The 26,863-nt window shown below is 37.7% G+C and overlaps 1 protein-coding gene across 8 annotated transcripts in view; it reads right to left on the reverse strand.

Moving 5' to 3' along the window:
• EML4 (EMAP like 4) overlaps positions 1–26,863 on the reverse strand; it is a 169,913-nt gene that overhangs the window by 12,625 nt on the left and 130,425 nt on the right. For 7 of the 8 annotated variants that reach the window (XM_049834010.1, XM_049834005.1, XM_049834004.1 and 4 more), the window contains 12 exons: positions 21,731–21,880; positions 20,178–20,247; positions 18,627–18,737; positions 16,152–16,247; positions 13,898–14,032; positions 13,534–13,669; positions 11,557–11,708; positions 9,894–10,019; positions 9,643–9,774; positions 8,953–9,020; positions 2,623–2,711; positions 1,320–1,417 (listed from right to left, as the gene is read on the reverse strand). In XM_049834010.1, coding sequence (XP_049689967.1) covers positions 1,320–1,417; positions 2,623–2,711; positions 8,953–9,020; positions 9,643–9,774; positions 9,894–10,019; positions 11,557–11,708; positions 13,534–13,669; positions 13,898–14,032; positions 16,152–16,247; positions 18,627–18,737; positions 20,178–20,247; positions 21,731–21,880 — 1,363 coding nt within the window. Of the gene's footprint in view, positions 1–1,319; positions 1,418–2,622; positions 2,712–8,952; positions 9,021–9,642; positions 9,775–9,893; positions 10,020–11,556; positions 11,709–13,533; positions 13,670–13,897; positions 14,033–16,151; positions 16,248–18,626; positions 18,738–20,177; positions 20,248–21,730; positions 21,923–24,943; positions 24,997–26,863 lie in introns of those variants that run through there. The other variant, XM_049834012.1, reaches the window with a different exon arrangement.

Below are 26,863 nucleotides of genomic sequence, written 5' to 3' on the forward strand. Positions count from 1 at the left end.
AACCCCGTCACCACCCTGCTTACGGCCTGTAGGATGCCCTGGCCCACCCTGCACCGCAACCCTGCCGTTGAGGAGTCCCCAGCATACCCAACAGCCTTCCCTCCCAGCTGCATCCCATGCCAGCGCTGAGCCCTCCCTGCCAGCCTGCACACTGTAGGTATGGGGCAAAGCCACAGCTGCTGACCACCCCTGCAGCCCTGTGCCCCTGGCAGCAGCTGGACACAGGTTGCTCTGGACCCCCATGTGCTAGCAGTGTGGGGCATCCTCAGCCAAAACAAAAATGATTGAGAAATCTCTCAAAGACATCATAAATGTCACTAAAGGATTGGCTAATGCCTGTTCGTTTTCCCCCTAACAGTTTCCACTGCAAGTCTTGCATCAAAGGTTGCAGGGGAAAAAAAAAAAATAAATCTTAGCAATAATAATAATAATAATAAAAAAATCCTCCAACCCTAAACCCCCACAAGTTAGCCTTATGGTCCCCTTACCTCCCATTTTCAAATTAACAAAGCAGCTTTAGGAGTTTTCTTATTTTTAAAACTAAATGCAATTGGTGACAAACGTATGAAAGGTGTTTTGAGCAGGGGATGCACTCCTTAATAAAAACATTTCACATTTCAAATGTGAACCTATTCTTATGATATCATTTGCAAATCCCATTAAGGTTCAGATGTTCTTTATGTAAATATTCCTACTAACCTACAGAGATAGCTGAACTTAAGGCCAGGATGTTAGATACCTAACTAAACACTGGGACAACCTCATATAAGGACTAATATAAACTCCACTGCTTGTGCTACACTTAGATTTATTTACCCTGGGCCACAAATTTATTGTTAACATATCACCCAATTCCAAATTTTGTAGTAACAATTACAGTTGAAAACAGTGCATATTTGCAACCTCCAAAATCACCCATTCTAAAGAAATTCCACCATCTAATGTTATGTTGGTCCAATGAGTGCTTTACCAATAGGGGGAAAATACCCCCACACAAGTGTAATATTTTCCCCAAGAGCTTTAGCATATAGGTACAGAGCATTTCTCCATCTTACTGCTAATTTCCCATTTCAAAGAAAGTCAATAGTCTGAGAAATTAGCCATATTCGATGCAAAAGTGTTCACCTAACACTAACAGTTGCAGTTCCCATCAGACCGAAGTTTAAAATCAATCAAATGCTGAAAAAAACCACATAAAACATATAACCAAAACTAAAAAAGGAAAAGCATCAACGCGGAGAGTTCCACTGCTTAACATCTTGGTGTACGTGTAACATCAAAATGCAAGAACTGCTGATTATATTTGCTCCAAAACTTACAGTGCATTTTCCGTATCTGCTATACTTTCTTCCATTTTCTGTTACTACGTAGAGGTAAATAAAGTTGTCATGGGATCCAACTGCAAGTAAGGTGCCATCTACAACACAAAATATTTGATATAAATTAACAGAATATTTTTTTTCCAAATTTTAATGATTTCAGATTTATCACTAAGACAATAGTCTCAACTACTGCTTACTAATTGTGTTAAGGATACATAACTGTTTACATTATGTTGGTTTTCAGTCAGTATTTGTTTACTTTGTGGGCATGGTTTTTGGGCAAGTTCTTTCACTTATGCTTTTTTTAAGTAAGTGTCCAATAGACAAGGGTATAAATCCTCAGATTGCACTGGATTTCTGGAAACTGTCAACAGCAGGCAGGCTTGAGTTTTGTGCATCACAAAAAACATGTAACAGTATTTTACTCTATAGTTAGCTTAGCTGGGGAGGGGTGAGGGAGGCGGGGCAGGGGGTAGAGTTGTGTATAAATCAGCACCAAATAAGGTCTAAATGACAAGTGGAGCATTCAAACATTACAAGCAGTTTTCCAACCTGTGTTGTCTCCATTTTAAAAGAATTACATGGACAAGAGTTGCCCTGAACCATGATCAAATGCCTCTGTAGTGTCAAGGAACATCAGTGCTTTGAAATACATTGATGCACTTGGCAGATGTGGCAGCAGCAGACAAACATTTTGCCCACTGACATGGCATGTTATCCAAAAGCAAACAAGAAACAGATTTACGAGGGTGTTCTTCCATCCAGTTTTAACAGAGAGAATTCAGCCTCTGATGGTCTGTCATGTCACATCTGAAGAGGAGACTCAATACTGGCTTGGACACCATGTAAACCCATAGCAAATACTGAGCAAACAGCTCTGAGTTTCAGACAGACCTGTTTGGTTTTACAGTTTTGTATTAATAAACTTGAAATTTAACTAAGAAGTATATTAAAATCTTACTGAAACACTAAGCTTTTTACAGCCTGTTCTGTTAACCTGCCAACTATTTAGCTGAGAACTTTTGGTTTTTCTGGGAGCAAAGCTAACTTTTATTGTAACAGTACAGATCAACATGAAGGAAAGGCTGGGAAAGGTGACTGTAACTTTGCAGTTACAAAACTCCAAGATTTAGCATACACAAACAAATCCATAACCAAGTATTCAATTATATATTAAGCATCTTAAATGATTTTTTTCAAAGCTCTACCTTTTCTAGTGACTGGAGAGTAGTTTAAGACAGTTTAACAGAACAGACATCTCATTTATCAGCAATTACTCTGAACGTACAAGTCTGCCTACCTACTGAGTAGCGCATCACTGAGAGCTGTTCGTTGCCATCAGTGTGTATTGAAACCAGATCCCTTGTTTCTGCATCCAAAACAAACCACCTACAGAGAGAATTCCAGTAAGTATCACTTCCACTAAACAAAAAAACAAGCAAAGGAACAATAATGACTGCCTGCCTTCACCTTCTTATACCAGCGCCTCAAAAGCAGCACAGCAAACATCTGTTTTTAATGGAATGCTTTTCTGGTTCACAAAGCGATACAAGTTTCAGTGATGAATATATGAAAGATTCTAAATACAGCCCAATTTTTTCCCCCACCCTTGAACACTGCAGTAATCACCAAAATGTCTACCAGATGATAAACATGCCACCAGATAGCTAATATGACTGCACCTTATCATCCTGAAGCCTTAAGGCTACAGCTGAATTTTGATCTACTACTTCTTCCCCATTTTGAAGAACAGCTTTGATATAAAAACTGATTGTTCAGTTTGTATGAAGCAAAGTTAAAAAAAAAATAAAATAGAAGTAGTAGGGAGTGGAAGGGAGTAGAAAATATTTCTACACTAATTTTAAACACAAATATATTCTAATTCAGTATTTTCCCCTCAATCCTTTCCATTTCTATGAATAATTTTATCAAAGTAAGAAGGCATAACCATCTACGGAAATTTGATGGTTCATAACCTAGCATTTTATTTTTTTATTTCCTGCTTGGATCATTTATAACTAAGGTAATTAATTGCATATTTTATTAAACAATAACTTTCAAACTGCAGTATTAGTTACGAGGCACACGTAAAAAGCTCAGAGAACCTTACAAAAACTCAGTGGCCCGTACACTGAAATGGCCACTGACAGCAAGACAGGCAAGATCAGCAGAACCTGAGCATTCTGCAATGCTTCTGATGCCCACCTAACTCCTAAATACAGTGAACATTAGCAAAACAAAGACAATGAAAATCTAATAAAAATATAAATACATACACATGTATCATGAAAACATAAGGTGTCAACATGGCTAAATACATTAAAGCTGTATACAGAATTTAATTTCTTTGCTCCAAACTTCTGATCTCACAACCGTGTGCATATGCTACAGCCAGGTTTCCATCCCTAGTGGCAAACGGTGAACCCACACACTGGGAAAACGAGTAAGGCAACTCCACCCGCTGTCTCATAGTGAACTCAGTGGAACAGTGCTAAAGCTAGGACCATTTATTTCATAACAAACTTATATGACCTAAAATAAACTCCAGGAACAACAGCATATATTGCTGCTTTCTATGGATGGAGATCAGATTCCAGCTCATGCTGATCCAGTGTCCAGTAGCTAGGTATCTGGAAAGTGACCTGGTCCAATGGCTTAAAACCAGCTTGTGGTTAGAGAACCACATGAAAGAAATTAAACGACATACACACAACCCTCCCTGCCCCCAGCCCCACATGCCATGGACTGCTGAATAATCTGTGTGCAAGACACATGCAACCAGTGGAAAACAGCTAATATGTTTGCATTGGACAGCAGTAGAAACCACGCTCCCAGTTTCTCTTCTGTAATGCTCTGCTGAAAGTGGACTTTTGATTTCCAATCTACACACTGAAGCTTTGCTGGTTCTCTGAACGCATTAGGAGTTACAAGTTCCTATTCTGCTATTTAGTTCAAACTGTGCCCCCCTTTGGCCCTGCCAAATGCTTCACTAAGATGTTACCTGGGTGATAACCCTGAGAGGGGTGGGTGTGGATATTAAAGAACAAACAAAAATAAATTTTAAAAAACCCCCAACAACCAAAACCACAAAAGTGTTTGGCAGGGGTGAAGAGAGAGGGTACCTATGCCATTTTGCCACCACAGAAAGAAAAACAATCACTCCACCAGGACAGGAAAACTGCTCTAAAAGTACATCCTGATGGGACAACAACAGAATGGTGAGGAACACACATGGAGGCATCACTGAGTTGAAATCATCTGGTTTTCAAGCAACACAAGAAGCTGGTCTGAAGGCCAATGGCCCCCTGTCTCATTCTCATTTTGTGTCTTCCTGAATCCAGCACAGGCTGGAGGCTCCTCACTGCTTCAGCCCAGGTGGGCAACACACCTCTTCTGCACAGCCAGCAAAACAGGACATAGGAAGACTTTTTGCTTTACCAGAAAACTTAGGCAGTAAACTGTAAAATCTATTTATCTAGCATGACAACACAGCATGATACCTGTTTGTTTATTCTGAGCAGCGTAATTGCAGTGCCTGGATATAAAACCTGATGATCAGCACAGTAACAGCCAAAAGCAGCTTTCTTCCACAAAGCGGGTATGTACCCCCTTTCCCATGCCCTCCTGCAGGTGCCCATGCCGCACAGCGCTTCTGCTAGACAGCCAAGGGGAGAGCTGAACCCTCCGTTTCCCAAAATAGACAACCAGGGCAGGGCAGGGCAGGGAGGCTTCTGCCACAAGGACATGCCTCTTGATGCTGGTCCTGACACTGGCTCTTTAGGTTGGTCCTTTGAGGCTGTTACCTGAACCAGGTAATCCTCCAGTTAATAGTATGTAAAATGAAAAACACCCAAAGCCTAAAACACAACTAGAAAAACATTCAACCCCCCCCCCCCCCATTTTACTGAAAGCACAGAGGTGGTATTGTTTGGTATCAAACACAATGCAAAACTGCTGCTGCTCTTAAGAGTGCACACTGAACTTCATTTGGCATTAGGAGACAGCATTTTGTGACACCAGTCCTTCTCAAAAAATTCTTCTGCAGAGGCCATACTAGCAGCAATCTTAGCTGACCTTGGAAAGAGTCAGTGCACCGTGACAATTTTGATAATAATTTAAGAAAGGAAGCACTGGTCACATCTAGTTCAGCTCTTTCTTGATGCTTCCATGAATTGTAATGAGACGTGCTCTCTTCAATCTTCCAAGCGCTCCCAATGCCATGGCAAATACTGCAACTGCCAGCAAAAAAGCCCTTCTCCATGAAATGTGTCTTCAGTTTAGCAGCTACAGCAGTTCATCAGCACGCCCCACAGAGGCCCTTCTCGCAAACAGCTGGGGTCCACCTTGAGACTGTGTTTCCGATCTTCCTTCCAAGACCAACGTATGCAACATGCAAACGGCAGCTGACCCTGAAGAAGTCCTAAGAGCTGTGAAATGCAAAGCTTGGCTGCCAAGTGAACTTCTGATCTGTAGATCGGATGAAATAAATGGATGAATGATATCCCAGCTGTAAGATAGTGGTTCTTTCACTTTCTGATTTTTATTCATTTTTCTCCCAATCATTACCGAAGATAACATGCTTAACTTGTTTGTGAGTTCATGTAAACAAGACAAAACTTTTGCCCTTTTCATCTGTTTCTTGTCTTCCCATTCCTTTGCTTTAAAAAAATACTAATAACCTATATAAAAACCCGTGTTTTTAGAAACAAACCCCCTTAAACTACTCTCTTTTGGAAAACAAATTCTGACCCATGACAGACATTTATTATTGATAATTCACATTTGTGAATGTAGGTCTTTTCTGATTAAATCACCAGGGAAATGGTATTCCATAGTAGTAATATATTTTTGCACTTACACTTGCAATTCCCACGTTTAGGTAATACTGAATGTTGAACCTGCAAGGCATTAATCAGGGTGAACAAACCAACCCATCTTACAAGACTGGTTCCCTGGGATATTTAGGCTTCTTCATCTTAATACCACAACAGATGCTGAACTGGTAAAATGCTCAATAGCTCTATTGACTGCTTTATCTCCTTGTGGCTCTAGCTTATGCTGGTCTTGTCCTTTAGCCTTCAGTTTTCTTAATAATGTTAGTGGCTTTTGAGTACTCATATGCACAGCACTCAAGATGGTCTACATGATGAGTCACAGAAAGGTCTACTTCCCTGCAAATAATACCACTGGCAGCATGGCAAAAGGATCTGTACAGTGCCTTGAAAAACCCGCTTTTCTGGCAGGATTTCCGATTGCCAGCCCTTTTTAGTTTTCCACCTGTGCATTTCCAGCAAAGAGCAGGATCCACAAAAAGTATTAGTTCTCTCCAAACCAGGCTTAATCCCAGAGAACTGATGATCAGGCACACAGCAGGTATTTAAAGAAACAGCAACAAAACCTGCAGCAGACCGTTTGCAGACAGCCCAAAAAGGGAAATGATACCGAAATACTAATCATGGTATGTGAAAAGCACACCAAGACCATGACATGTTGTCCTGATAAAAACACACTGCTGTGAAACAACAGCCAAGAATGGGAAGAGAGGTAGAAATTTCATTTTTCTTCAGATGTCACAATTTCAACCATCAAACCCAACTTTCTTAATGCTCCATTCCCTACCTCTGTCTTACTGACCTCCCTACTGGAAGCAGAGCAGCACGAGAACAGCAACACATAGACACATCCAAGGTTTGTGTTTATTGAGTCCTAAACAGATTAGACTCATTTAATATTTGCTTTAAGCATTCTGGGCTATGAATCAAGTTATTAAATGACTTGTTATGGGTCTGAGATTATTTTCTCCTATGTTAATCGAGGTATATCATGCAGCCCTCATTCCTTGGGAAATAACTCCCTTGGACTGGATTATCTGGCACAGAAAGCACTGCGTGATGTCGCTGGTTAGGCAGTAAATTTAAAACTGATCTGTTTATCTTGATTCACAATTCCATTTATTTCTCGTACACTTGTCCACTTACCAGGGCTCATTTAAATTCAGTTTCATTTGTATATCTCAAGCCTATCACTGAATCATGCAATCAGAATGCAGTAAAATATAATGGTGAAAATATAACTGCTTAGTTCCAAGAACAGGGTAAAAAAAAATCAAACAAAAAACCCCAAAGGCCGCCATCATAAACTTATCCAACATAGTATAAACTGATTGCCTCCAGTAATTTAAAAATAAGAATTTAAACTGAAAAGTGCTGAACTCAAAAAGTAACGTTAAATGGTCTGGAAGGGAGGAAAAAAAAAAAAGTAAAGCAAAAGCAGACAACAGACTGAATGCTTTGGCTGCTCAATATGCCTTGATTGTGCTTTGATATAATTTCAAAAATGTCTAATAACTCTCAAGAAATGTAGCCTGACCTTCTCTTCCCTTTTCCCTATTTCAAGTACTATTAGGCCAGTATCTTCTGCTCTGCTTAATTAAGGTAGAAACACTTGTTCAATTTAATGCTATAATTAGAAAGAGATTAAAAAAATGGAAAAGTACAATGTGGAAACCAAATATACAAGAGCTCAGCAAGATTTTTCTTAGGAAGGTAAACTAGGTTTTCTAGCCTGATATTATACCTAATGAATTAAGTGCAGACTGCATCTTCATCTTGGAAAAGGAAATTCCCTAAGAAGTATTTAACATTTCATTTTTCCAGGAAGGTTTCAGGGTATTGAACATGCTCAAAGGTTTCTAAAAACCAAACTTTAAATGGTTTTTAGGCATGAGGTTACACATAAAAAAATTTCTAGGAGGCGAATTAAACACAAAAAAATTCCGCATTTTCTTACATGCACTATGCATTATTTTATCATCTAGTTGTCAACCATGAGGTAGAACTGAAAAACAGACTAAAAATCCTAATAGATTTAATATCTGTTCCTCTCACCTTTCTAATGCTATGAATATCCTGTTTTTTTCTTTTAATTGGTACTTGCTAAAAATCCATTGCATGAGACTCCTTTCTTGGGAGGTGATACCAAGCCAGAGTTTCACTATGAGTTAAAACAAATTTTTTCCACTACTGAAAGACACCCAAGTTAAAAGATTCAGTTTGTGTTTTGATAGCTTTCAAATATGCAACGATTTCAGGAAGAATATGAACAGCTCAATAGGACTTCATTGCAGCAGTGTGCCATGTCAAACTCTGTCTTACATAAAAATCAAAATACTAGCCTGTTGCCTTGCCTCTCCACGTCAATTTAAAAGATTGCAAGTCTGTTTTGATTTGGGAAAGAGGAAGATCTGTACTGTACCTGCCTTATTAACTAATGTAACATACACACACAATATTAAAATAAACGATACTTGGTAAAGCCAATAAGGAGTGCTCATGGAAGCCCCTGCAAAAAAAAATAGTTTAAAAAAAAAAAAATAAAAAATCAAGATCTGGGCCTTCATGAAAAAGTGGTTAAAAAAACAGAACAGCCTAACAACAGTCAAACCTTCTGTCTTCATCTAACCCATGTAAGAAAGATCCATTCCCTTCCCCCAAGCTTTTTAGGCTACGTAACCTCAAGCAAAAAGAATAAAAAGCAAATAAATTCCAATAGATAAGATACATAGTATCAAATTGTCTCCTTTAAACTTTCAATCACCACAATCATCACAATGCAGTCGAAAGGTGTTTACCTGCCCGAGTGCGTTCCTATCGCAACCACTGCTCCGCTGGGATGGAAGTCAGCACAGTGCCCTGGTTCCTGAACAGAGAGGCACAGACACATCATTCACCCGCCTGCTTCCTTATGGTCAAACACCTCTCCTTATACCAAAGCTACCCTAAAAGTCTGAGGTGAACTGACACAGGAAAAACCAATCAGTTAGCAGCATGCTTAAGACCCTCAGAAAGATTTTCTTTTAATCTATCAGTGACATGCACTACATGACATTGAAAGTAAAAAGCCTAAACTTCTGTGTAAAAAGATACTTTTGCTTGGGTATTAGGACAGAACTAGCCAAAATATGACACAAACAATGACAGTAAGGAAGGACATCTAAAGCCAAACCTCACACAACTGTACAATACCCTCTTCAGACTGTTTGAATGATTGGGGAAAAAGTTAAACTGTAACAAGAACAAAGGACTAAGTTTTATACAACTTGAATTGTCAGAATGGCATCAGACAATGGTAACCAGATTACAGTCTGTACAATGTCTGATGAGCCTGGTTAAGTTTAGCAAAGCTTCTGAATAGCTGGTTTTAAAGCCATAACTACAGGATTTTTGTTTCTCCTGCTATCAGGTGGGACAAGGGTGTTGCAGAAAACTAATGCTTTTTCTTATTTTCCAGCTTTGTATTTAACATTAAAGGGCTGACATACATCTAGCAGCCTGGTCCATTCCAGTGTGTGGTCCACAGAGTTCCACATACAAACTTGCCTATCTTGGGCACATGTTAAAAACAAGTCTTTGAAAGGATGGGATGCCAGTCCCCAGAGTTCATCTGTATGACCCTGGAAAGAAAACACATATGATTTAACAAACAATAAAATAAAGACTCTCTTAAAATAACACACCAGCAGGGAAATCCAAACCATTTTTGGGTTGTAGCTTAAAAAAAAGTTGTGCTCACCTGTACCTCTACTAGGAAACCATCATTAAATGTTCCCCGCAAAACAAAGTTTCGTGAAGTACCCACTAAAAATTGATCTGCTTTTCCTTCCGCTACTGCTCTGATTGTTCCATACTGGTCAGGAACCTAGGAAAAGAAACATCTGTAAAACCACATCACGCATCTTGATAGGTGCTTATTTTTGAAGGCCACAAATAGCGCACAAAGACGGTACTAGAACTGCAGTTCTCCCAGTAAAAAGAACAATCTAATCATGTATACACTAGATCAGGACTTGACCCAAAACCTACCTCATTTATTTTTTCAGTATACAAGACGATCTCACTCCAAAACAATCACAATTATGCCATTATAATAAGTCACAGTAGAAAAAATTACAAATTAAATTACGTGGATTTTTAAGTGCCAAATACACTAAACAAATGCACTCCACAACTTTACAACTCACCTTAAAAGGATAGCAATAATACACAGTTATTGTTTACTTTTCAAAACTTATTGTGAAAAATAAGGAAAATCCTGTAGCCCACAGTAAATGCTTCCTGATTAGCCTTAAGTAAACGTTCATATGCCTTATGTCAGCAACGACCCCAAATTTTACTGAGTTTGTTTATTGCATGCTTGAATTCTAATAGACTGGTTTGTTTTACAGTGTGCATTTGTTTGGTATTCTAAATGATCTACCTTTAGAAAATTCACTAATATTGGCTACACAAGATAGAAAATGAATGCAATCATTCAGAAAGATGTCTGTCAGGGCTCTGGTAATATTTCTCAACGTAAGAAATCAGCTTCAACATAACATTAACAAAAGGCAGAGACACTGATACAAATAGAGTGTATTACTTAAGCCTAAGAGTTGTATATAATAGTCAATGCTTACTTACTCTCAAGATGTGTTTTCTAAAGGTAAATATTAGATTCAAGGTAGTAAACTCTAGACGGAACTAAACATATGCGTTAAGGAAAAAATGATGCTATAAATGGACACTAGGTAAGTGGAGTAAACCATTATTAGAACAACTGTTTAAGAAGAACACATTAATTCAAGAGGTCATCTTATTGTCAGGGGGGAGGGAGTATTTTAAAATCCATAACGTACAATTTTTTTTCCAGTTCATCCCCATTTGCCTAGCATTGCCATACAGCCAAATCACAGAGACATACATATTCACTAAACACTTGTTTTAGGATAAAGTTAAAAGAAGTTCCTCAACATAGCTTATTAATCATTAATTCTTACAGAATACCCATATGTATCTGACCGATTGTTTGCCTTATGTCAAAAATTCTATTAAAACCCCCAAATCCTGGCAACATTGTCTTTCTCCAGACAGGCAAACTTAACAAAAACACAGGTGACACTAAACAATATCCTCAAAAAAGTGACAAATAAAAGAAACTAAGGAAGGGCTTGGAGGAAAGAAAAACCTTATAATTTCTGTTGAACTTAAAACAGAGGAGAACTAAAGCCTCATATAGGCTCATTATAGGCTGAAAATTTAAACACTTTATAATAAAACATTGTCATCCACTTAAAAAGACAGCAACCAGAAGACTTTCTATCATCCTAACTTCCGATCCTCCAAAGGGTGAGGAGGGCTCTGTCTTGCTAGTCAATACCTTGCTCAAGGCAATTCCCTTGTCACTCTTGCTTTCTTACCTCAATTTCCCTTTCAGGATTCAAATCATGATCCCAGAGGATGATCTTTCGGTCTTTCCCACCTCCAGTTAGTAGCATCCCATTCCTCAGTTGACAGAGTGTGAACACACTGCCATCATGAGCTTTGATTTGTCTGCTTATCTGATATACTCCTACATGCACAAAAAGAAAATAATAAAAAACACTACTCGTTTTTTCACCTGGGGTTTACAAGAAGCTATGCCTTTTGACAGAAGAATAAAATAACAGTGTATAATAAATAATTACATTTGGACTGTCAGGCAATTAGTATCGCATCAGTTTTGCAAACACAAGGTGGTAGTGTTTTCTTGCAGGATAGAAAGATAAAACAAAGGGCCTGCCTTTCTGAAGAGAATTTTTTGAGATTGATTGTCCTACAACTTGTGAAGGCAAGAAAAACAATTATTTGCAAAATGTTTTCATTTCTCTGCTATCCAAGGGAATACAGTCTTTCCCGATGCAAGAGAAACTGTCGTTTAGAGTCAATAAACATTTAGCAAGTAATTATTTGAAAACAATTAAAGTTACTTTCTTATAAGAAACTCAAAAGATTTCTTGTCTATAGTCTTATAGGAATAAAAAGCAAATTATTTATAGCAAAGTTTCCAGGATGCATGAACTTAACATCTAGTGCTGGATGTTGCCTCACTTAAAAATAGTGTAAGCAGCATTTGGCATCTATCAATACAGAAGTTTACCCAAAGGAAAACACTAGGAAGAACAAAAGAGAGGTGAGAAAATTAAACAACAAAGGTAGCAAAGGAAGCCTTTTGCATCCTAATTGGGACTTCATGTCAAAAGAACTGCTGTAGGAAAGTATATTTTAAAAAAAAAGCAAGACTGGTGCTTTGTGACTTGCTTATTTCCAAATAGCAATCACAGAAAAAGCCTAAACCACCACTCAAATAAATACCAGCTCAACTTCGCTGACTTTGCCTATGGCTCAAGTCAGTTTAAGTCAGCATGCTCTCACACTGTGAAAAAGAGTATGAGATCAAGTCTTGTGACCAATCTAATGTGATAAACCAACTAAAAGATCCCATATTTAATTAAGGCAATGTAAATAAATGTTCTATTTGACATCTTTTAAGATTATACTCAGGAACGGTTATTTTTGCATAAGAACTTCAAAATTAAACATCAGATAATATGTTATTTTTCCATTGCAGTTACCTTGAAAGACAAGAAAAAGATTTACCTACAAAAACATACTTACGGTTAAAAATTTACTTTTTACATGAATGTTTTCCTGGCATACCCATTTAAACCAGAGTGTTTGAAAAGCTGCCAAGTAAAATAAATTATCCTTGAATTTATAAGTTACCTTAGGGCTCAACTGCGCCAGGTCTGCATATGTAGGGTAGCAAATAATTTTCCTTTCTTTTATTACAAAAGCTTTGCCCTAAAGAGTAAGTTTAACCCAAATTTCAAATAAGATGGGTTTTAAAGTATATTTTACAGCCAAGACTTATCTGCTAAACCAGATACTCTTATTTGCATAATTGGTACAACTATGCATTATATTTTTCCTTCACATACAAGTCCCATTAACATCAGCTTCAACACTTAATGGTATTCCTCTGAGACTAAGCATGGTACAATGGAAGCCTTAAGAGGCAGAGGTAGCCTGTGGAATCCTCAAACTTATCCTACAGCCTTTTTCAAATATCAGGATGAAAGGAAAGCTAATTAACTGTACCTGTTTTTAAATGCAAACCCTTTAGATAAAGTAGTTTGCATTCATTTCAGGCACGGTCTCATTAATTATTTAGAACCTCTAGATTGCTCTTAAGTCAGCAAATTCATGACACTTGAAGGAGTTTAGTACACCTGTTAATAATAGGAAGTGTACACCCTTAGTCAGGCTTGTTTCCCTATTCCTTTTCTAATGCAATGCTTTATGTTTGTCTTCTACAGACTATCTAAAATCTGCGATTAACTGTGAATGTATCCTACCTTTAGGTCCTTTTCCTGGAGTAGATTCTACAGTAGTTTTGCCCCATATAAGTATTATCCCACCTGAGTCTCCAGTGAGCACATCACCATTTCCCAAAAAAGCCAAACACTGAACAAATTTGGGTTTTTCATATTTCTGAAACAAAGCAAGCAAAAGAAAGGGATAATTGCTTGTACTCTCTACGTAATTAGCATAACGTATCCACACCCATACACCCTGCATACACATAAGCAGAATTTAACCTTTTTTGTTTGTTTACACCTCTGCTCAAACAGAACATGGTAACAACGAAGCAAATTTATAGAAAGTGTGAGCAGATCATTCCATTGACTTAAAACTGACCTGACATCAAGACATTCTTACCCCAAATATCCCTTGCTTCCTTGATAATGAATTGCCACTCCAGGTCCAGAAAAATATATGAGATTTGCCACATGTTATTATGGTATTTGCATCAGTTGGATGGAATTCTACAGCAAGAACAACTTCATTTGTAGTCTGAAATAATCACAGAAATAATATTTATTCAGACAATATTCAGACATTAACTACTAAAAACACATGTTAAGATCCCAGGTTTCAGAACAGAGAGAGATATGAGGAACTAGACAGCTCATTGTATGCTTGAAAGAATCCGTACGTGTTCTGTGCTAAATCTACTGTCTAAATGACCGCACATATCTTTTTATATATATGGATTTTCTACATTCATAAGAGATCTTTGTAAAACTTCAGTAGAAAAGTCAGGGTTTTACATTTGCTTTTTAAATTATAAAAGCTTCTGCCCTCTGAAACAGCTAAAATTTCTGCCATGGAACGTGAATGATGTATAAAAGACACCCTGCTTTTTTTTTTTTTTTTTTACACAGACTAGTTTGGTATTCTGGATAACAAAGCTCTGACAGAGGCAAGTGAGACAATGGTAACAGCAGGATTACATCCATCATTCTCTTTCTGAAATTCTATAAAAATTCTTTTGGGTTCTTTCTTCCTCTCCTTTCCTCCTCACAAAGAAAAACAGAAGCCTGCATAACTCAAAACTCTGAAACACAGTGTCCCACCGTTGTATTTTTACTGGCTGCATATACTGTTACTGAATTACTAACAACTCAGTGAGTATTTCATCCTTTACCAATAGGTTTTACAAACATAACAAACTGACTGGTCATTTATCTAAATTCTAATGTACATTCAACCAAACTGTCTTTGAAGGCAATCTCCCGGAGGCAGGGACTCTGCAAAACACTTAAGTAAATGCATCAATGCATTTCAATGGGATTTAAGCCCATGCTTTAAAGGGGTATCCATAAAAGTGCTGCTGAATCAGCACCCTTTCCCACTTCACCATTTTTGGCTCACTTTAGGAAAACAACCTTCTTAAGTTTAATTTTGTTGTTGATGGCCATATTTATTGAATTACGCTTCTCACACACAGCTTCCTCCACATGAGCGGATTTGTGATATCCACAAATCCCATGGAAACTAAGGACTGAAAAATGTAATGGAGTTCAGCTGAGAAAAGGCTTCTGTTTTGCACCCTAGCTCAAGAGATGAAACTCTGCTCACACCACCTATTGTGGAAGCTGCTTAAGATACTGCCAGATCAAGTCCTAAACATGAGTAAGTACTGAAGGGCAAGCTGTCCCTGCCAAATTGTTTTCAGCCAATTCTGAATCACCAAGGAACTCCTTGGAGAGTAAAAACAGTCAAAACATAATGTCAATAAAAAGGGAAATACAAGGCACATGCCAAATAACTTCACATTAAATATCAGCAAGGAAATGAAAATACTGACATAGAATTACACTAAAACTTATAGAATAGAACATAATTAGTATTAGTCAACATAATTTGAAGAAAATGGGTCAAACCAACCTGATTTTGTTATCTGAAATTCCAAGTTTGTACATACATCCCTGTATTCCCCTTGCTGACTCATGATTTTTAAAAAAATAATTAAAAAATATGCAGTTCTACGTCCGTGTAGTATCTCCTTGCTTGATATTGTATAATGCAAATCAAGTTGTCTCAAAATATGGACTTCAATAGCAAGTTGTTATTGGATTTGGTGTTTCCAGTGGAATTAACTTTACACGAACATTGAGCGCAACACCTCTGAGTGCTTCTCATCAATCAGAAATTTAGGATGTTATGAAACAAACAGGAAAGCAGACAAGATTGCAATCTACAAAAGTACTAATGGACTTCAAATGAGAAGAGACACATGTATGGAGAATCTATGCTTGGAACTCGATACAGACAAAAATGAAAATAAAGGATGTCTAAAACTTTTGTCTTTTTTTTTTAAATAAACTGAATCACCACTTCAGTTTCTTAAAGTTCCCAGGACTTATTTTTTTTTAAATTAGGAAAGTATTAGAGAATTGCTTTATTTGCATTGGCTCTCAAGGATACGTAAAATGTAATTATAAGCACTCCAACAGGCAAAAACCTTCCAGTATCAAAGTTAAGAATACATTTCTTTTGTATCCTTATACAAACCAATGGTATTACAGTTGCAGTTTCCAAGTACAATCAAATGTGTGTGTCTCAAACTGTTTTATTTATGGGAATAAAACCACCTGTATTTCAGAATATTAATTTGTGCAATAATTACCTTTATTTCTGCTATTTTTGATTTCCTCTGCCAATCCCACACAGTAAGCATATGCTCATTAGAGTCATCAATTACACACAGATGACTACCAGAATCCTAAAGGAAAAAGAAAAAAAAGAAGTGCTGACAAAGTACTATCACACCCCATTTAGAAACAGGGCAGGGTAGTAGTATTTTAAAAAACCACAAAGGTACAAATATAAATTAATCAAGTCCATTTAAAGTAATTATAAACTCCAAATATCTGGTATTTTCCTTTTCTCTTAAAGACAGACATAGATTTTTTCATAATCTCACAAAAAATGACCACGCTTCAAATAATGATTCTAGGAAACCTTTAAAAGTACCTTACCAAGTCTCTCTCTTCTAGTTTGTTTTTGTTGTTGTTCTCTTTTTTTTGCTTTCTTGTTTGCAGTATCATGCTAGTAGCAAAGAGGTTTCTCCCTTTTTCTATTCTGGAAATATTTTGTTTTTCCTCATGCCTCAGAAGCAGACACATAGCTCCGCTTTTGTTTTTTTCTTAAATGTCACCATCACATACACACAACTTTACATTATCAAATTTTGTAAGCACATCTAATTTGTTCCGCATGGAGCATTAAGTACCAGCAGTTTCATCATGTGGTTGGTAAAACTGCAGCAAAGGTAACACTTTCTGAATAAAATTATGCTTACAGAGCAAAAAGACTGGCATCTATAGTATTAAATTACTAAAATGGCTTATTTTGAACAATTTTACAACAAAATGTTAAATATGGCTATATGGAATTAGAAGAGCAGACAGAAAATCTTAGAACAAAAACATACTTATTCACAGCAACACATACTTGCACAAACCAGTTGTTTCAAGGACATGTGTAGAAAGATTTGGAGGAAGCCTTATTTATTTTAAAGTTGATTCTTGCAGTTCAACCGCATTCTCTAACAAATTATGAAAACAGAGGTGGCTGAAATTTTTATTCCCAAATACTATTATGATCAGTAATATGCAAATATACATGTCAATTATTAAGTGGAAAGAAACCCTGAAGACAGCACTGGTGATACACACAGCTCTTGTGTGGCTTAATGAAATTATGTGCTAAAAACACAGTTCTAGATACTGCACATTCACTGTTTCTGTCTAGTGAGGAATCGTATGTGACTGTAATAACGTATCAGTTTCAGCTGCAAACCAGAACTAATAAAAACTAAAATCTAGTCCTCAAAAATTCCTGTGTTTTTTGTTTGTTTGTTTTGTTGGAATGTGTTTATTCACCTTAGAAAAAAAACGTACCTCAGTTCGAAAGTTTTACTGGTTTGTTAGAGTGACAGGAATGACAGTACTCCTTTCACATTATTTTATTTATGCTACCCTTTATTTGTGTAAAAAAAACCCCACCATAAAAATTATCTCATTTACTGAAAGACAAAACCTAGATGTAACTAACATAGCAACATTTCAGTGTTAAGTGAAACTGCAGCAAGATAGCATAAGCATTTCTTTTCAACAGGTTGCCCAGCGACACCGTTGAGTCTCCATCCTTGGAGATACTCAGAAGCCAGCTGGACACAGCCCTGAGCAGCCTGCTCTGGCTGAGCCTGCTGTGAGCAGGATGGTGGATGAGGTGATCTCCAGACATCTCTTCCCACCTCAGCTGTCCTGTGAATCTCTTCCTCTATTAGCAAAATACAGTAGACATTCTTTTTCTGCATTTTTTTTTAAAAACACACATTAATTCTTCTTGCTGGGATGCAAGAATCACAGTCTAAGTTTTCAGCAGGTCTGATACGTCTCAGTGCTTTGGCAAAAATACAAAGGCAGGTTAAAGATTAAAATATACACATATTTTACAAAAACATAAACTCATTGCCAATTCTGAAATGAGAACTTTATCAATGCCACGTAGCACATCTCTATTTGCTACTGATTTTTCTGACAAATTCTGTGGGCCCAGTAACAAGACTTCTTTTTTTTTTTTTTCCGTGTAAAAGTAGAGGCACAAATTGAACAAATTATTTCTTGGGGAAAAAAATAGCACAAGACAATGTTGGGTTTTTTTTATTTCTTGGTGGATAAAAACCTGCTCCAGCTGTGCAAGCAGAGGTTACCCCTTCTATCAGGACTTGCTAAAATTTGTCTTCACGAACCTCACCAACAAACTTGTTTTTAACATCCAAATGAAAAACCAAGCCCCTCACAAACAAAACCAAACCACTAAACGCAGCATGGCCTTCAATTTCTAGTTAAGGTTTTTCTTGCCTGCTATTTTTTCACTGTGCTAGTTTGTTACCACAATTTTACATGTGCAATTTCCTGTTTTTCCAGCTAGCTTGCTGTCAGCTGGTTTTATAAAGTACACATAAACTTTACTGACACACTTTTAATACCAGAACAGATCAGCCAGACAACCACATGCAAAATGTCCAGAGATCTCCTTCCCGTTTACACAGGATTGGATAAATTAACACACCAAGGAATAGCGCCCATCTTACCGCTTTTGAAAAATCCAAACACCCCACTCCACGCTCAAAAGTCCCGAGGCCGATAACCTGCAGTGTCACCAGGCTCACCGAGTCCCATACTCTAACATGGGGCTGCAGAGGCTGCATGAAAAAGCAATGGGACAAACAGCATCATCAACGGTGAAAGCATCATATGCATGTGTCAAGTTTCCTTAAGCAGATACTACCTGAATTACAAACTGCAGACCGAAATGCAGGATGACCTGTGCTAATGATGCTGCTGGATAGTATCCTGAAGCTCAGAAGGCAAGTCAAGACAATCTTACTCCCTGTGTCTGAGCTACAAATGTGGCAGCAGTGCCGCTGAGGCAGGAAATTAAGTGTGGTGGCATTTGGTAGTTGTGAAAATAAATCTTTGCCCAATTTAAGTCATTGAACAAATAATGCAAGAGTCATCTTGCATTTCAGACACCAGACCTAGCAATCTTATGCAACCACTGAAAACAATGATCAAACCTTGGGGTTTTTTATACATAAAGTAGGAAAAAAAAAAAACCCACAAAAAAACCCTGGTGAACCAAGTCCCCTAACCATCACCAACCACTCAATGAAAATGTCCAAAAAAACCCACAAAAACCCCCTGGTGAACCAATTCCCCTAACCATCACCAACCACTCAATGAAAATGTCCATGGTTGTATTTCATACAAGTACTATCCCAGACCAGCTTAGCTTCATAAATGTGAAACAATCACAAATGAAGTGGAAATTAAGTTGGCTTAAGGACAACATTCACCATCGAAAGTGTCAATAAATCATCCCACTGATGGAAAAACAAACCAGCCAGCCCTAACAAGAAAGTCAACAAGTGTTCAGTGGAAATTATAACAACATCTATACAAAAAACCCCACATCAATTTCTTACAAAAGAAATTAAGTTGAACATCTGAATAAGGGTTATATTTAATGTGCTTCTACACTTCATAGTATCTGTCTTCTTTTTCCCCTCTTTTTTTTTTTTTTCTTCCTCTGTCTATAACTTCATGAAGATAATCCAATTATTCAAATTGTGACAGAGTCTTCCAAGAGCCAGGGACAAGAGCATTTAAACACACTCACTCCCAAATGAGCAAGTTTGTAGGAAAGCTTGACACACCTTCCATGAACTCTCAAAGTTGGTTTCTTCTTCCATGAATCCTTAAGAGTACACTGACCCACAGAATGGGGGACTTGTCCTCCTCTGGCAGGAGACTTATCGAAAAAAATGTGACAGAAATGATGTAGCCTTATAAATCAACTACAAGCTTCACATTTGCTTGCACAATTAAAATTGAGTCTCCTATGTCACAGTAAAGGACTTTATGAGCTTCTGCTCTTTTTGACGTATGGCTGAGTGCTTAGTTGTTACTGTCTTTTGCTAGAGATATAGGCTGTTACCTTAGAAACAGCAAAATACCTCAGTAAATGCAGTACATAAAATAAACTGCAAACAGAAGGTGATGATGAGATTAAAAAAAAACCCCAAACACTTTTTCCTGATTTTCAAAACAAGATACTACTGCTCAACAGCTCTATTACTTACCCTTCCATCTTTATCCACTCCAGCTAACTGTCCTGTTGCAATTCTAATTTTGTCTGGATGAACTGCAAGACTAAGACAGACAGAAATATGACTTGCTTTTGCTGTCATAGGTCTTCAAAACTGAGAGGTTTTTTGTAAATTTTTTTTTCTTTCTCAACAGAAGCCCATGAAGACACTTATGACCCTAAATCCCACATGAGATGGCTTGAATGTTTTTCATCAGACTATTTCATTACACACTGTACTGATGGCTTGATCAGGCTCTTGCGATGGCTGCTGGCACACAACCAGGAGCGCCAGAAGAGCCACCTCCACATGTGCTCTGACAAATCTAAGGTTTGACTGTATCGGGAGTCCACTGTAACAAAATGAACCTTGTCTCATGATGAACTTCCTATGCATAGTTACGTGCCATATTTATAAACACTATAGCATATTTTATGCCTAAACCTACAGATAGCATGAACCTGGGGAAAAAAACAGCTGAAAAGTTGGCTGATGGCTTGTGCACGCAGGAGTCAGGGATTACTACCACTTGAAATGAGTAATTGTACTAATGAACTTTTCCAGTATGGTGTACTACTACTGTAAGTAAAAATCTGCTTTTGCTTATCACATTTTGCTTTGGACCCAATGTGAAAAAACAGATTTCAGAATACACATCCTCTTAGTCCTAGTGATTTTTTTAACCGACCTTCTTACTTGCATTTCTCTGTAAAACTACAAAGGTGGAGAAAGCCATTGAAACAGGAAAGGGGGAGCCAGGGAGAGCCTGAAGAGGTCAGGATGATGGACACCAAAACCATTTACTATTCAGTCTTGTTTTTTGAATGAAAGTGAAGAACACAAGACTGACTGACAGCATTCCTCCCACAGGAAGCAATTACAGTTATCAAAGCACAGCCACGAAAAAAGAGGTTTAGAGGGCAACCCTTCTCTATTAAGGTACAGTAGGGAGCTTATGTTCACCATTACATGATGTGCACTACTCTTCAGACTAACATTGTAAAATCAGCAACTGCCTTTCCACCCATAATGACATTGGCTTCAATTTCCCTGCTTTTCTGTGGGTTTTTTTGCAAACTTCTGATTTCCCAGATCATCTTAATACTTGGATGGGGTATCTATTAAAAAATAAGAAAATTATTGCTCAGTTTTCCATTTGGTTTTCTAATTCTCCTTTAAGACTACAGCTTCACCATACTGCCTGTAAATCACTGATTTAGAATTAGGCTGACAACAATTTTTAATTTCTGGGATATCTACTTAGAATAATTTAAGCAAAGATCCTCTCTCTAATCTGGCACTCTTAGATTGTCTACGTATCCCACTGTTTTACATTTGAGGCAGAAATTGTAAGCTAGCATAGACTGCTCTAGCACCATTCATTTGTGCAGTGTTTACTACAATGAAATCTACTGGGGTAGATGAAACAGAAAACAATTACAATTATGATGACATTAATGAGCTCATACGTACAGTAGGAGAGAATTAAAAAAAATACATTTCTGCATTATTACACACATACTTACATGCAAATGTTATATACTAACCATTTAACACAGTCTGTATGACCCAAGTAGTGTCGCTGAGTTCTCTCCTCATAGTTAAATAGTACCACCACTGATGCTATGAAATACACAATTTCTCCGGTAGGAAGGAGGTAAACATTGGCTCGACAGTCTCTTCCACGATACCCATATCTACGTGTTTTGTTTTTTTTAAAGTCAAGGTTTTCATAATCACTGTATATCAGAAAAAAAAATACCAACTTTTTTTTTTAAAGGATTTGTGGGAGCTCTCATGTCAGGAAATGCCCTTTATGATTTTCCTCTAGAACTATAGCACAATTTCAGTAACACAGTTTAGAAAAAAACAGAACAAAACAAACCCCATACAATTAGATTTCAGGAAACCAAATCCCTTAAAAAGTGATACTCACTGATGTTAAAAATAAAATATGTAAGGCACACTGAAGTAAAACAAATGAAGTGCTGTCATTTTATAAAAACTTTCACATGAAGTTTCATTAGGTAATAGCACGACTCACTGTTTTGATTTAACAATTTTTACAGCAATGGAGCTATGCATCTGCACTGTGGGCACCAGAGTATTACTTTCAGTGTATACTATTCGGCCTTTTAAAACAAGCGTGTGAAAATTCCGAACGCCCTTCAGAAAAAGGCGAGCTTCTGCCCAGCAGCTGCCAAGTTCAGGAAATATTTCTTTAGACTGTTTTAGAGTATTTTTAAAACAAACAAAACTAAAAAGGAACTGACACAGTGGAAAATATTCTATCCCAATCTACCCAAAATATATAAAAGGGATGACTTTTGGAGGAAACCTGCATGACTCCTAATGATGTTCAGAAGTTTTACACACTGCGACTCAGCCTTAGTTATGCTGATCAAATGTTATTACAGCTTGTTACTTCTTTGAAGCAGGTGCAATTTTCTTCATCTAGACTATTAATGTGGCTGTCTGCCTGTATTGCAGTTCCCAGGGTCACTAAGTACAATTAACATCATAACTCAGACTTTACAGTAGTTCTGTAGCCTCAATAAATGTAATTTTCCTGTTATGTGCTGCACTTCAGAGAGCTCTCCACTTCAGCTCCAACTAATACACTTGTAAGAGCAAGGAAAATATGGGAAATACATTAAGCAACTAGCTAAAGGATTCCAGCCTTAGGTCCTGGTTAATCAGGTAAATAGAAGGAAGTCAAAGACCCACATGGAGAAAGCTGGATGCATGAAGCTGGCCATTTCTCATAAATGAAAGCAGGTGCAGTAGTCCAAGTTTGGGAGTATCTAAACTGACATCTCCTAAGCTGACAGCCCGACCTCTATTCTTCTTGGAAAAGGGCTACCTTTCTACCAAAAATACCACCACACCCCTTCCAATGCCACCCCCATGGCCAAGAATCCCCCACCACACTACCTTTCCTCTTTTGCAGTCCCATCAAACCACAGGACTGCTATACCACAGAAACACTCGCAAAATTAAAAACATGCTGTAACTAAACAATGGTTCAAAGAGGGACACTGCATTCAGTTGTCAATTAAATCTCGTAACAGTACAGAAAACAAACCAGATTTATATCTTGCTCTCTTCCATTTATTACAGAAAACACAATGGCTCCTCTGAAGCAGAGGAGCTTGCTTAGCAAATGATAATGAGAGAAATGGTGATACAACACAATGCTGAGGGCAGGACAAAAAGAGGATGCCTCTGCTTCTCCTCCATCACTGTTTACTTTCCCACTAAATTTTCCTCTTCCTTCTTCTTTTAAACACTAGTGGAACAAAAAGAAACTCCAGAATGGCCTTTTATAAAAAAAGAACCAAACCTAACCAAAACAACCAGATCACTGAACCTTCAAAAATGATGGGCTACAAACCAATGAAAATATTTTATCTACCCTGAAGCATTAAGAACGCTATTCTAAATACCTTCTCAGAGAAGAAAGGCAGATCTTGTTAATCTGCTCTATACAATAGGGAGTGTATTGGTAAGGATTTAGTAAGATTGACATCTTTGAACATTCATCCTAGAAAAGTATTAACGATTTATGCAAACACGCCTTTCCATAACAGAAGTCTACCATGCAAAGCTAAGGCTAAATACTTTGGCACCCACCATTGAGCTCTGGCATTCATGAGGCTGCAAAAAATGGTTACATTTTCTCAGTCCATTCCTTTCCTTTACCCCTACTACATAATAACGTACCAAAGAGCAGCTGCATTTTCTAGGAGTGTGTTTTCTAGGAGCATGTAAAGGAACAACCTGTTTTGTGGGAGAAATTTTTTGCTTTCTTCATTCTCCATCCCAACTATCTCGAGAGAAAACGAGAGGAGCTGTTGCTCCACAGCAGTTCTTTCCTTCTCCACAGAGAACAAATCAGCCCATACATTAATACAATAATTGACTGACTCTCTCTACAGAAAAAGGGGTGACAGAACTTTGATGCTTAATTTCCACTAAATTTCAATGTTAATCTTTCAATGAGACTGATGTTTCAACCAGGGAAATTCAGAGATGGTTGTCTTCATATTGTGAATGTTTCTCACCAATTACAAGGACTGTTTTGTCACAACATTTTATATACTTAACAGCTTTTAGTTTTTAGGGTTTTTTTTGTTTTTAAGTGGCTAAGAATAGCCATGGTCCTCATGAAAAGTGATCCACTACACCAGAATTCAATAGTACATTTACCACTAGCTTCAATTATTCTTAGAAAGAAGAGCACCAGTGCTAAAAATAATCTTATAAACCAGAGTCAGAAATACCCTCCAGAAACTGAGCTACTATACATTGGGAGAAAGAGTCCATAAAGTCACTGCCTGTCAACAGCAGCACTGACTGTGACCTCTCTAGCTGTTACATAAACTCATTTCGCTATTACTGGGAATGCCAGATACGCTTTTACCAGTTCTGAAGTGCAGTAGGAAAGATTGCACTACAAAGCAGGGATACTCAAGCTAAATTGTTACATTTAAATGAAATCACTCAGGAACCAGACACAGTCAAGAGCTCAGACTTCTCCACGAGCTACTTTATCTTGCCAAGCAGCTTAGTTATTTCCTCAACTGACAGTAATCTGCAGGGCAGACAAAAGCTAAGTGTGTTCTATTGAATCTACAGTACTGGGTATCAGTAGTTGAATATACATGCAGGACACAGTTCATCTAAAAAAGGACACCCCCCTCCCAAACCAATCAACCAACCCAAAAAAAAAAAAAAAAAATCCCAAACAAAAAACCCACCCCAAGAACCCTTCAGTTCTTGCCTTGAAGTTGTTCATAGTTGATCAGCATCTTCTAAAACAGTAATATTGAAGGAAAACCCAATTATGAACAATCATCCAGAAGGCAGCAGAATTAAAAGTGTTCAAAACAAAACTTAGATTGAACAATTCAACACTCAATTGACCTTTCAGTTGCAAAACACTGACACTGCTAAAACATTCTATGAATCACTGTCTCTATGCCTTTTTAATAAGGTGTACAGGCTTCAGTGTGCCATCATATCTGAAAGTTACAGCCGGCCTGCAGATTTCTTCCCCTTGCTAAACCTGTGCATGAAGTACAAGATCTGCTGCTGCTGTATCGTCCCATCTCCAAAACTGAAGAGCAATTCTGTGCAACTTCATAGAGACCAATATTAAGCCCTCATAAATTTTACTGCCTTTTCCTCATTGTTTTCCTTACCATTGTATCCAAAAGATACCCTACACTCATAAATATACTTGTCTGATTTAGGATGACATTTCCTTAAACAGATTCCAAAAACATATGGACAGTCTGTTTAGACTAGATTTATTTCACTTTAATCAGCCCTCAGCAGGAAATGGGTTTAACCTAAGGTCCTTGGACATTAAGTAGGTGTGTCTACACTGGATTTGCACTTATTTAACTGAGGGTGTGATTTCATGATCAGTTTTGTCAGTCCAAACTGCTTGCTGCTGCTGAAAAAGTAGATCTGGTCTTCCTCCAGTACACCAGTTCTAGCTCTTGCATGTTTGTGGGGCAAATCAAATTAATGAGTTGATCCTGCTGAAAGTTAACTCCACAAAAAAAACCTAATATTACATTTCAACCAGATCAGTGACTGACCCAATTCACTCCACGGTCATATGAATGCCAGCATCAGCACCCAAGAGCTGTGACAGTAGGAAAGCTGGGCATCGCAGCTTTGCAAAGCATGAATAAGCTCCGTTTTCCTTCCCATCAGACTTTTAATCCAAAACTTTCCTCCTTTACAGTCTAAGCTTCCTCAGTCTCACTGAAAAGTTCAGAGGACATGAGCCCCACAGCTGCTTTTCATAACCAAGTACCCAACATTTTCTGTTTTAAATATCTATTAGTTAATAAAGGCAGGAAAAATAATAGAGAAATCTTCTTTCCTAAAGGGAGTAACAAGGGGTGGCTTAAAAAATATGTATGCCTTAGTCACTAAGATATGCTGATAGAGGTAGGGGTAGCCATATGACAGTGTATCATCAACATTCCTAAAAATGTTTCTGCTTTCAGCAACATCAGAAGGATCAAACTTGAGATTATTACACCAACCCAAGTGCTGCCTAGACATGTTATTTTACTGAAGTACTAAGAAACTTACACAATCACAGCTTACTGGAAGAATCTGCAAAGAAGAGGGGGTGTCAGGAAGACACAAACGTGTGCAAAAGCACGTTTCTTATAATGAACTTAACATCTCGTCTACTAAGCCTGGAGAATTGTCATCAGCCACACACCAACTCCATTCTTCAAATGATAAATTTATTTAGTGCATTTAATGCACACTAGTCTCCAAGAAAGTAACCCCTTCACTTTGGAGCTGAAACACAGAAGCAGTGCAAAGGATGGCTGCTTCTGCAATCCTCACTCTGTAGGTAAGGACCACAAGAAATTCAAGATCTGCCATAGCTCTAAAACCTCCTAAAAATGAACAGAGATTGAAAACTACCAATGTTCCTGAATGCAAAGCCTATGTTAATATAGTGGGGGGCAGAGGAGGACATTTCTGAAACTCTGTAACTCTCCAATGAGACCTTCTTTCACACTAAAAACGAATTGTAATTATTTTCAAGAGCAAAACAAAGAAAAAAATATGGCTTTTCTGTGCCTATTTATTTTGCAGCTTAAAAGTCATACTATACAGTAGCTACGAACCATTTCAATTGC

Source organism: Accipiter gentilis, chromosome 30, assembly GCF_929443795.1.
Source record: "Accipiter gentilis chromosome 30, bAccGen1.1, whole genome shotgun sequence".
In the NCBI taxonomy this organism is placed as follows: Eukaryota; Metazoa; Chordata; class Aves; order Accipitriformes; family Accipitridae; genus Astur; species Astur gentilis.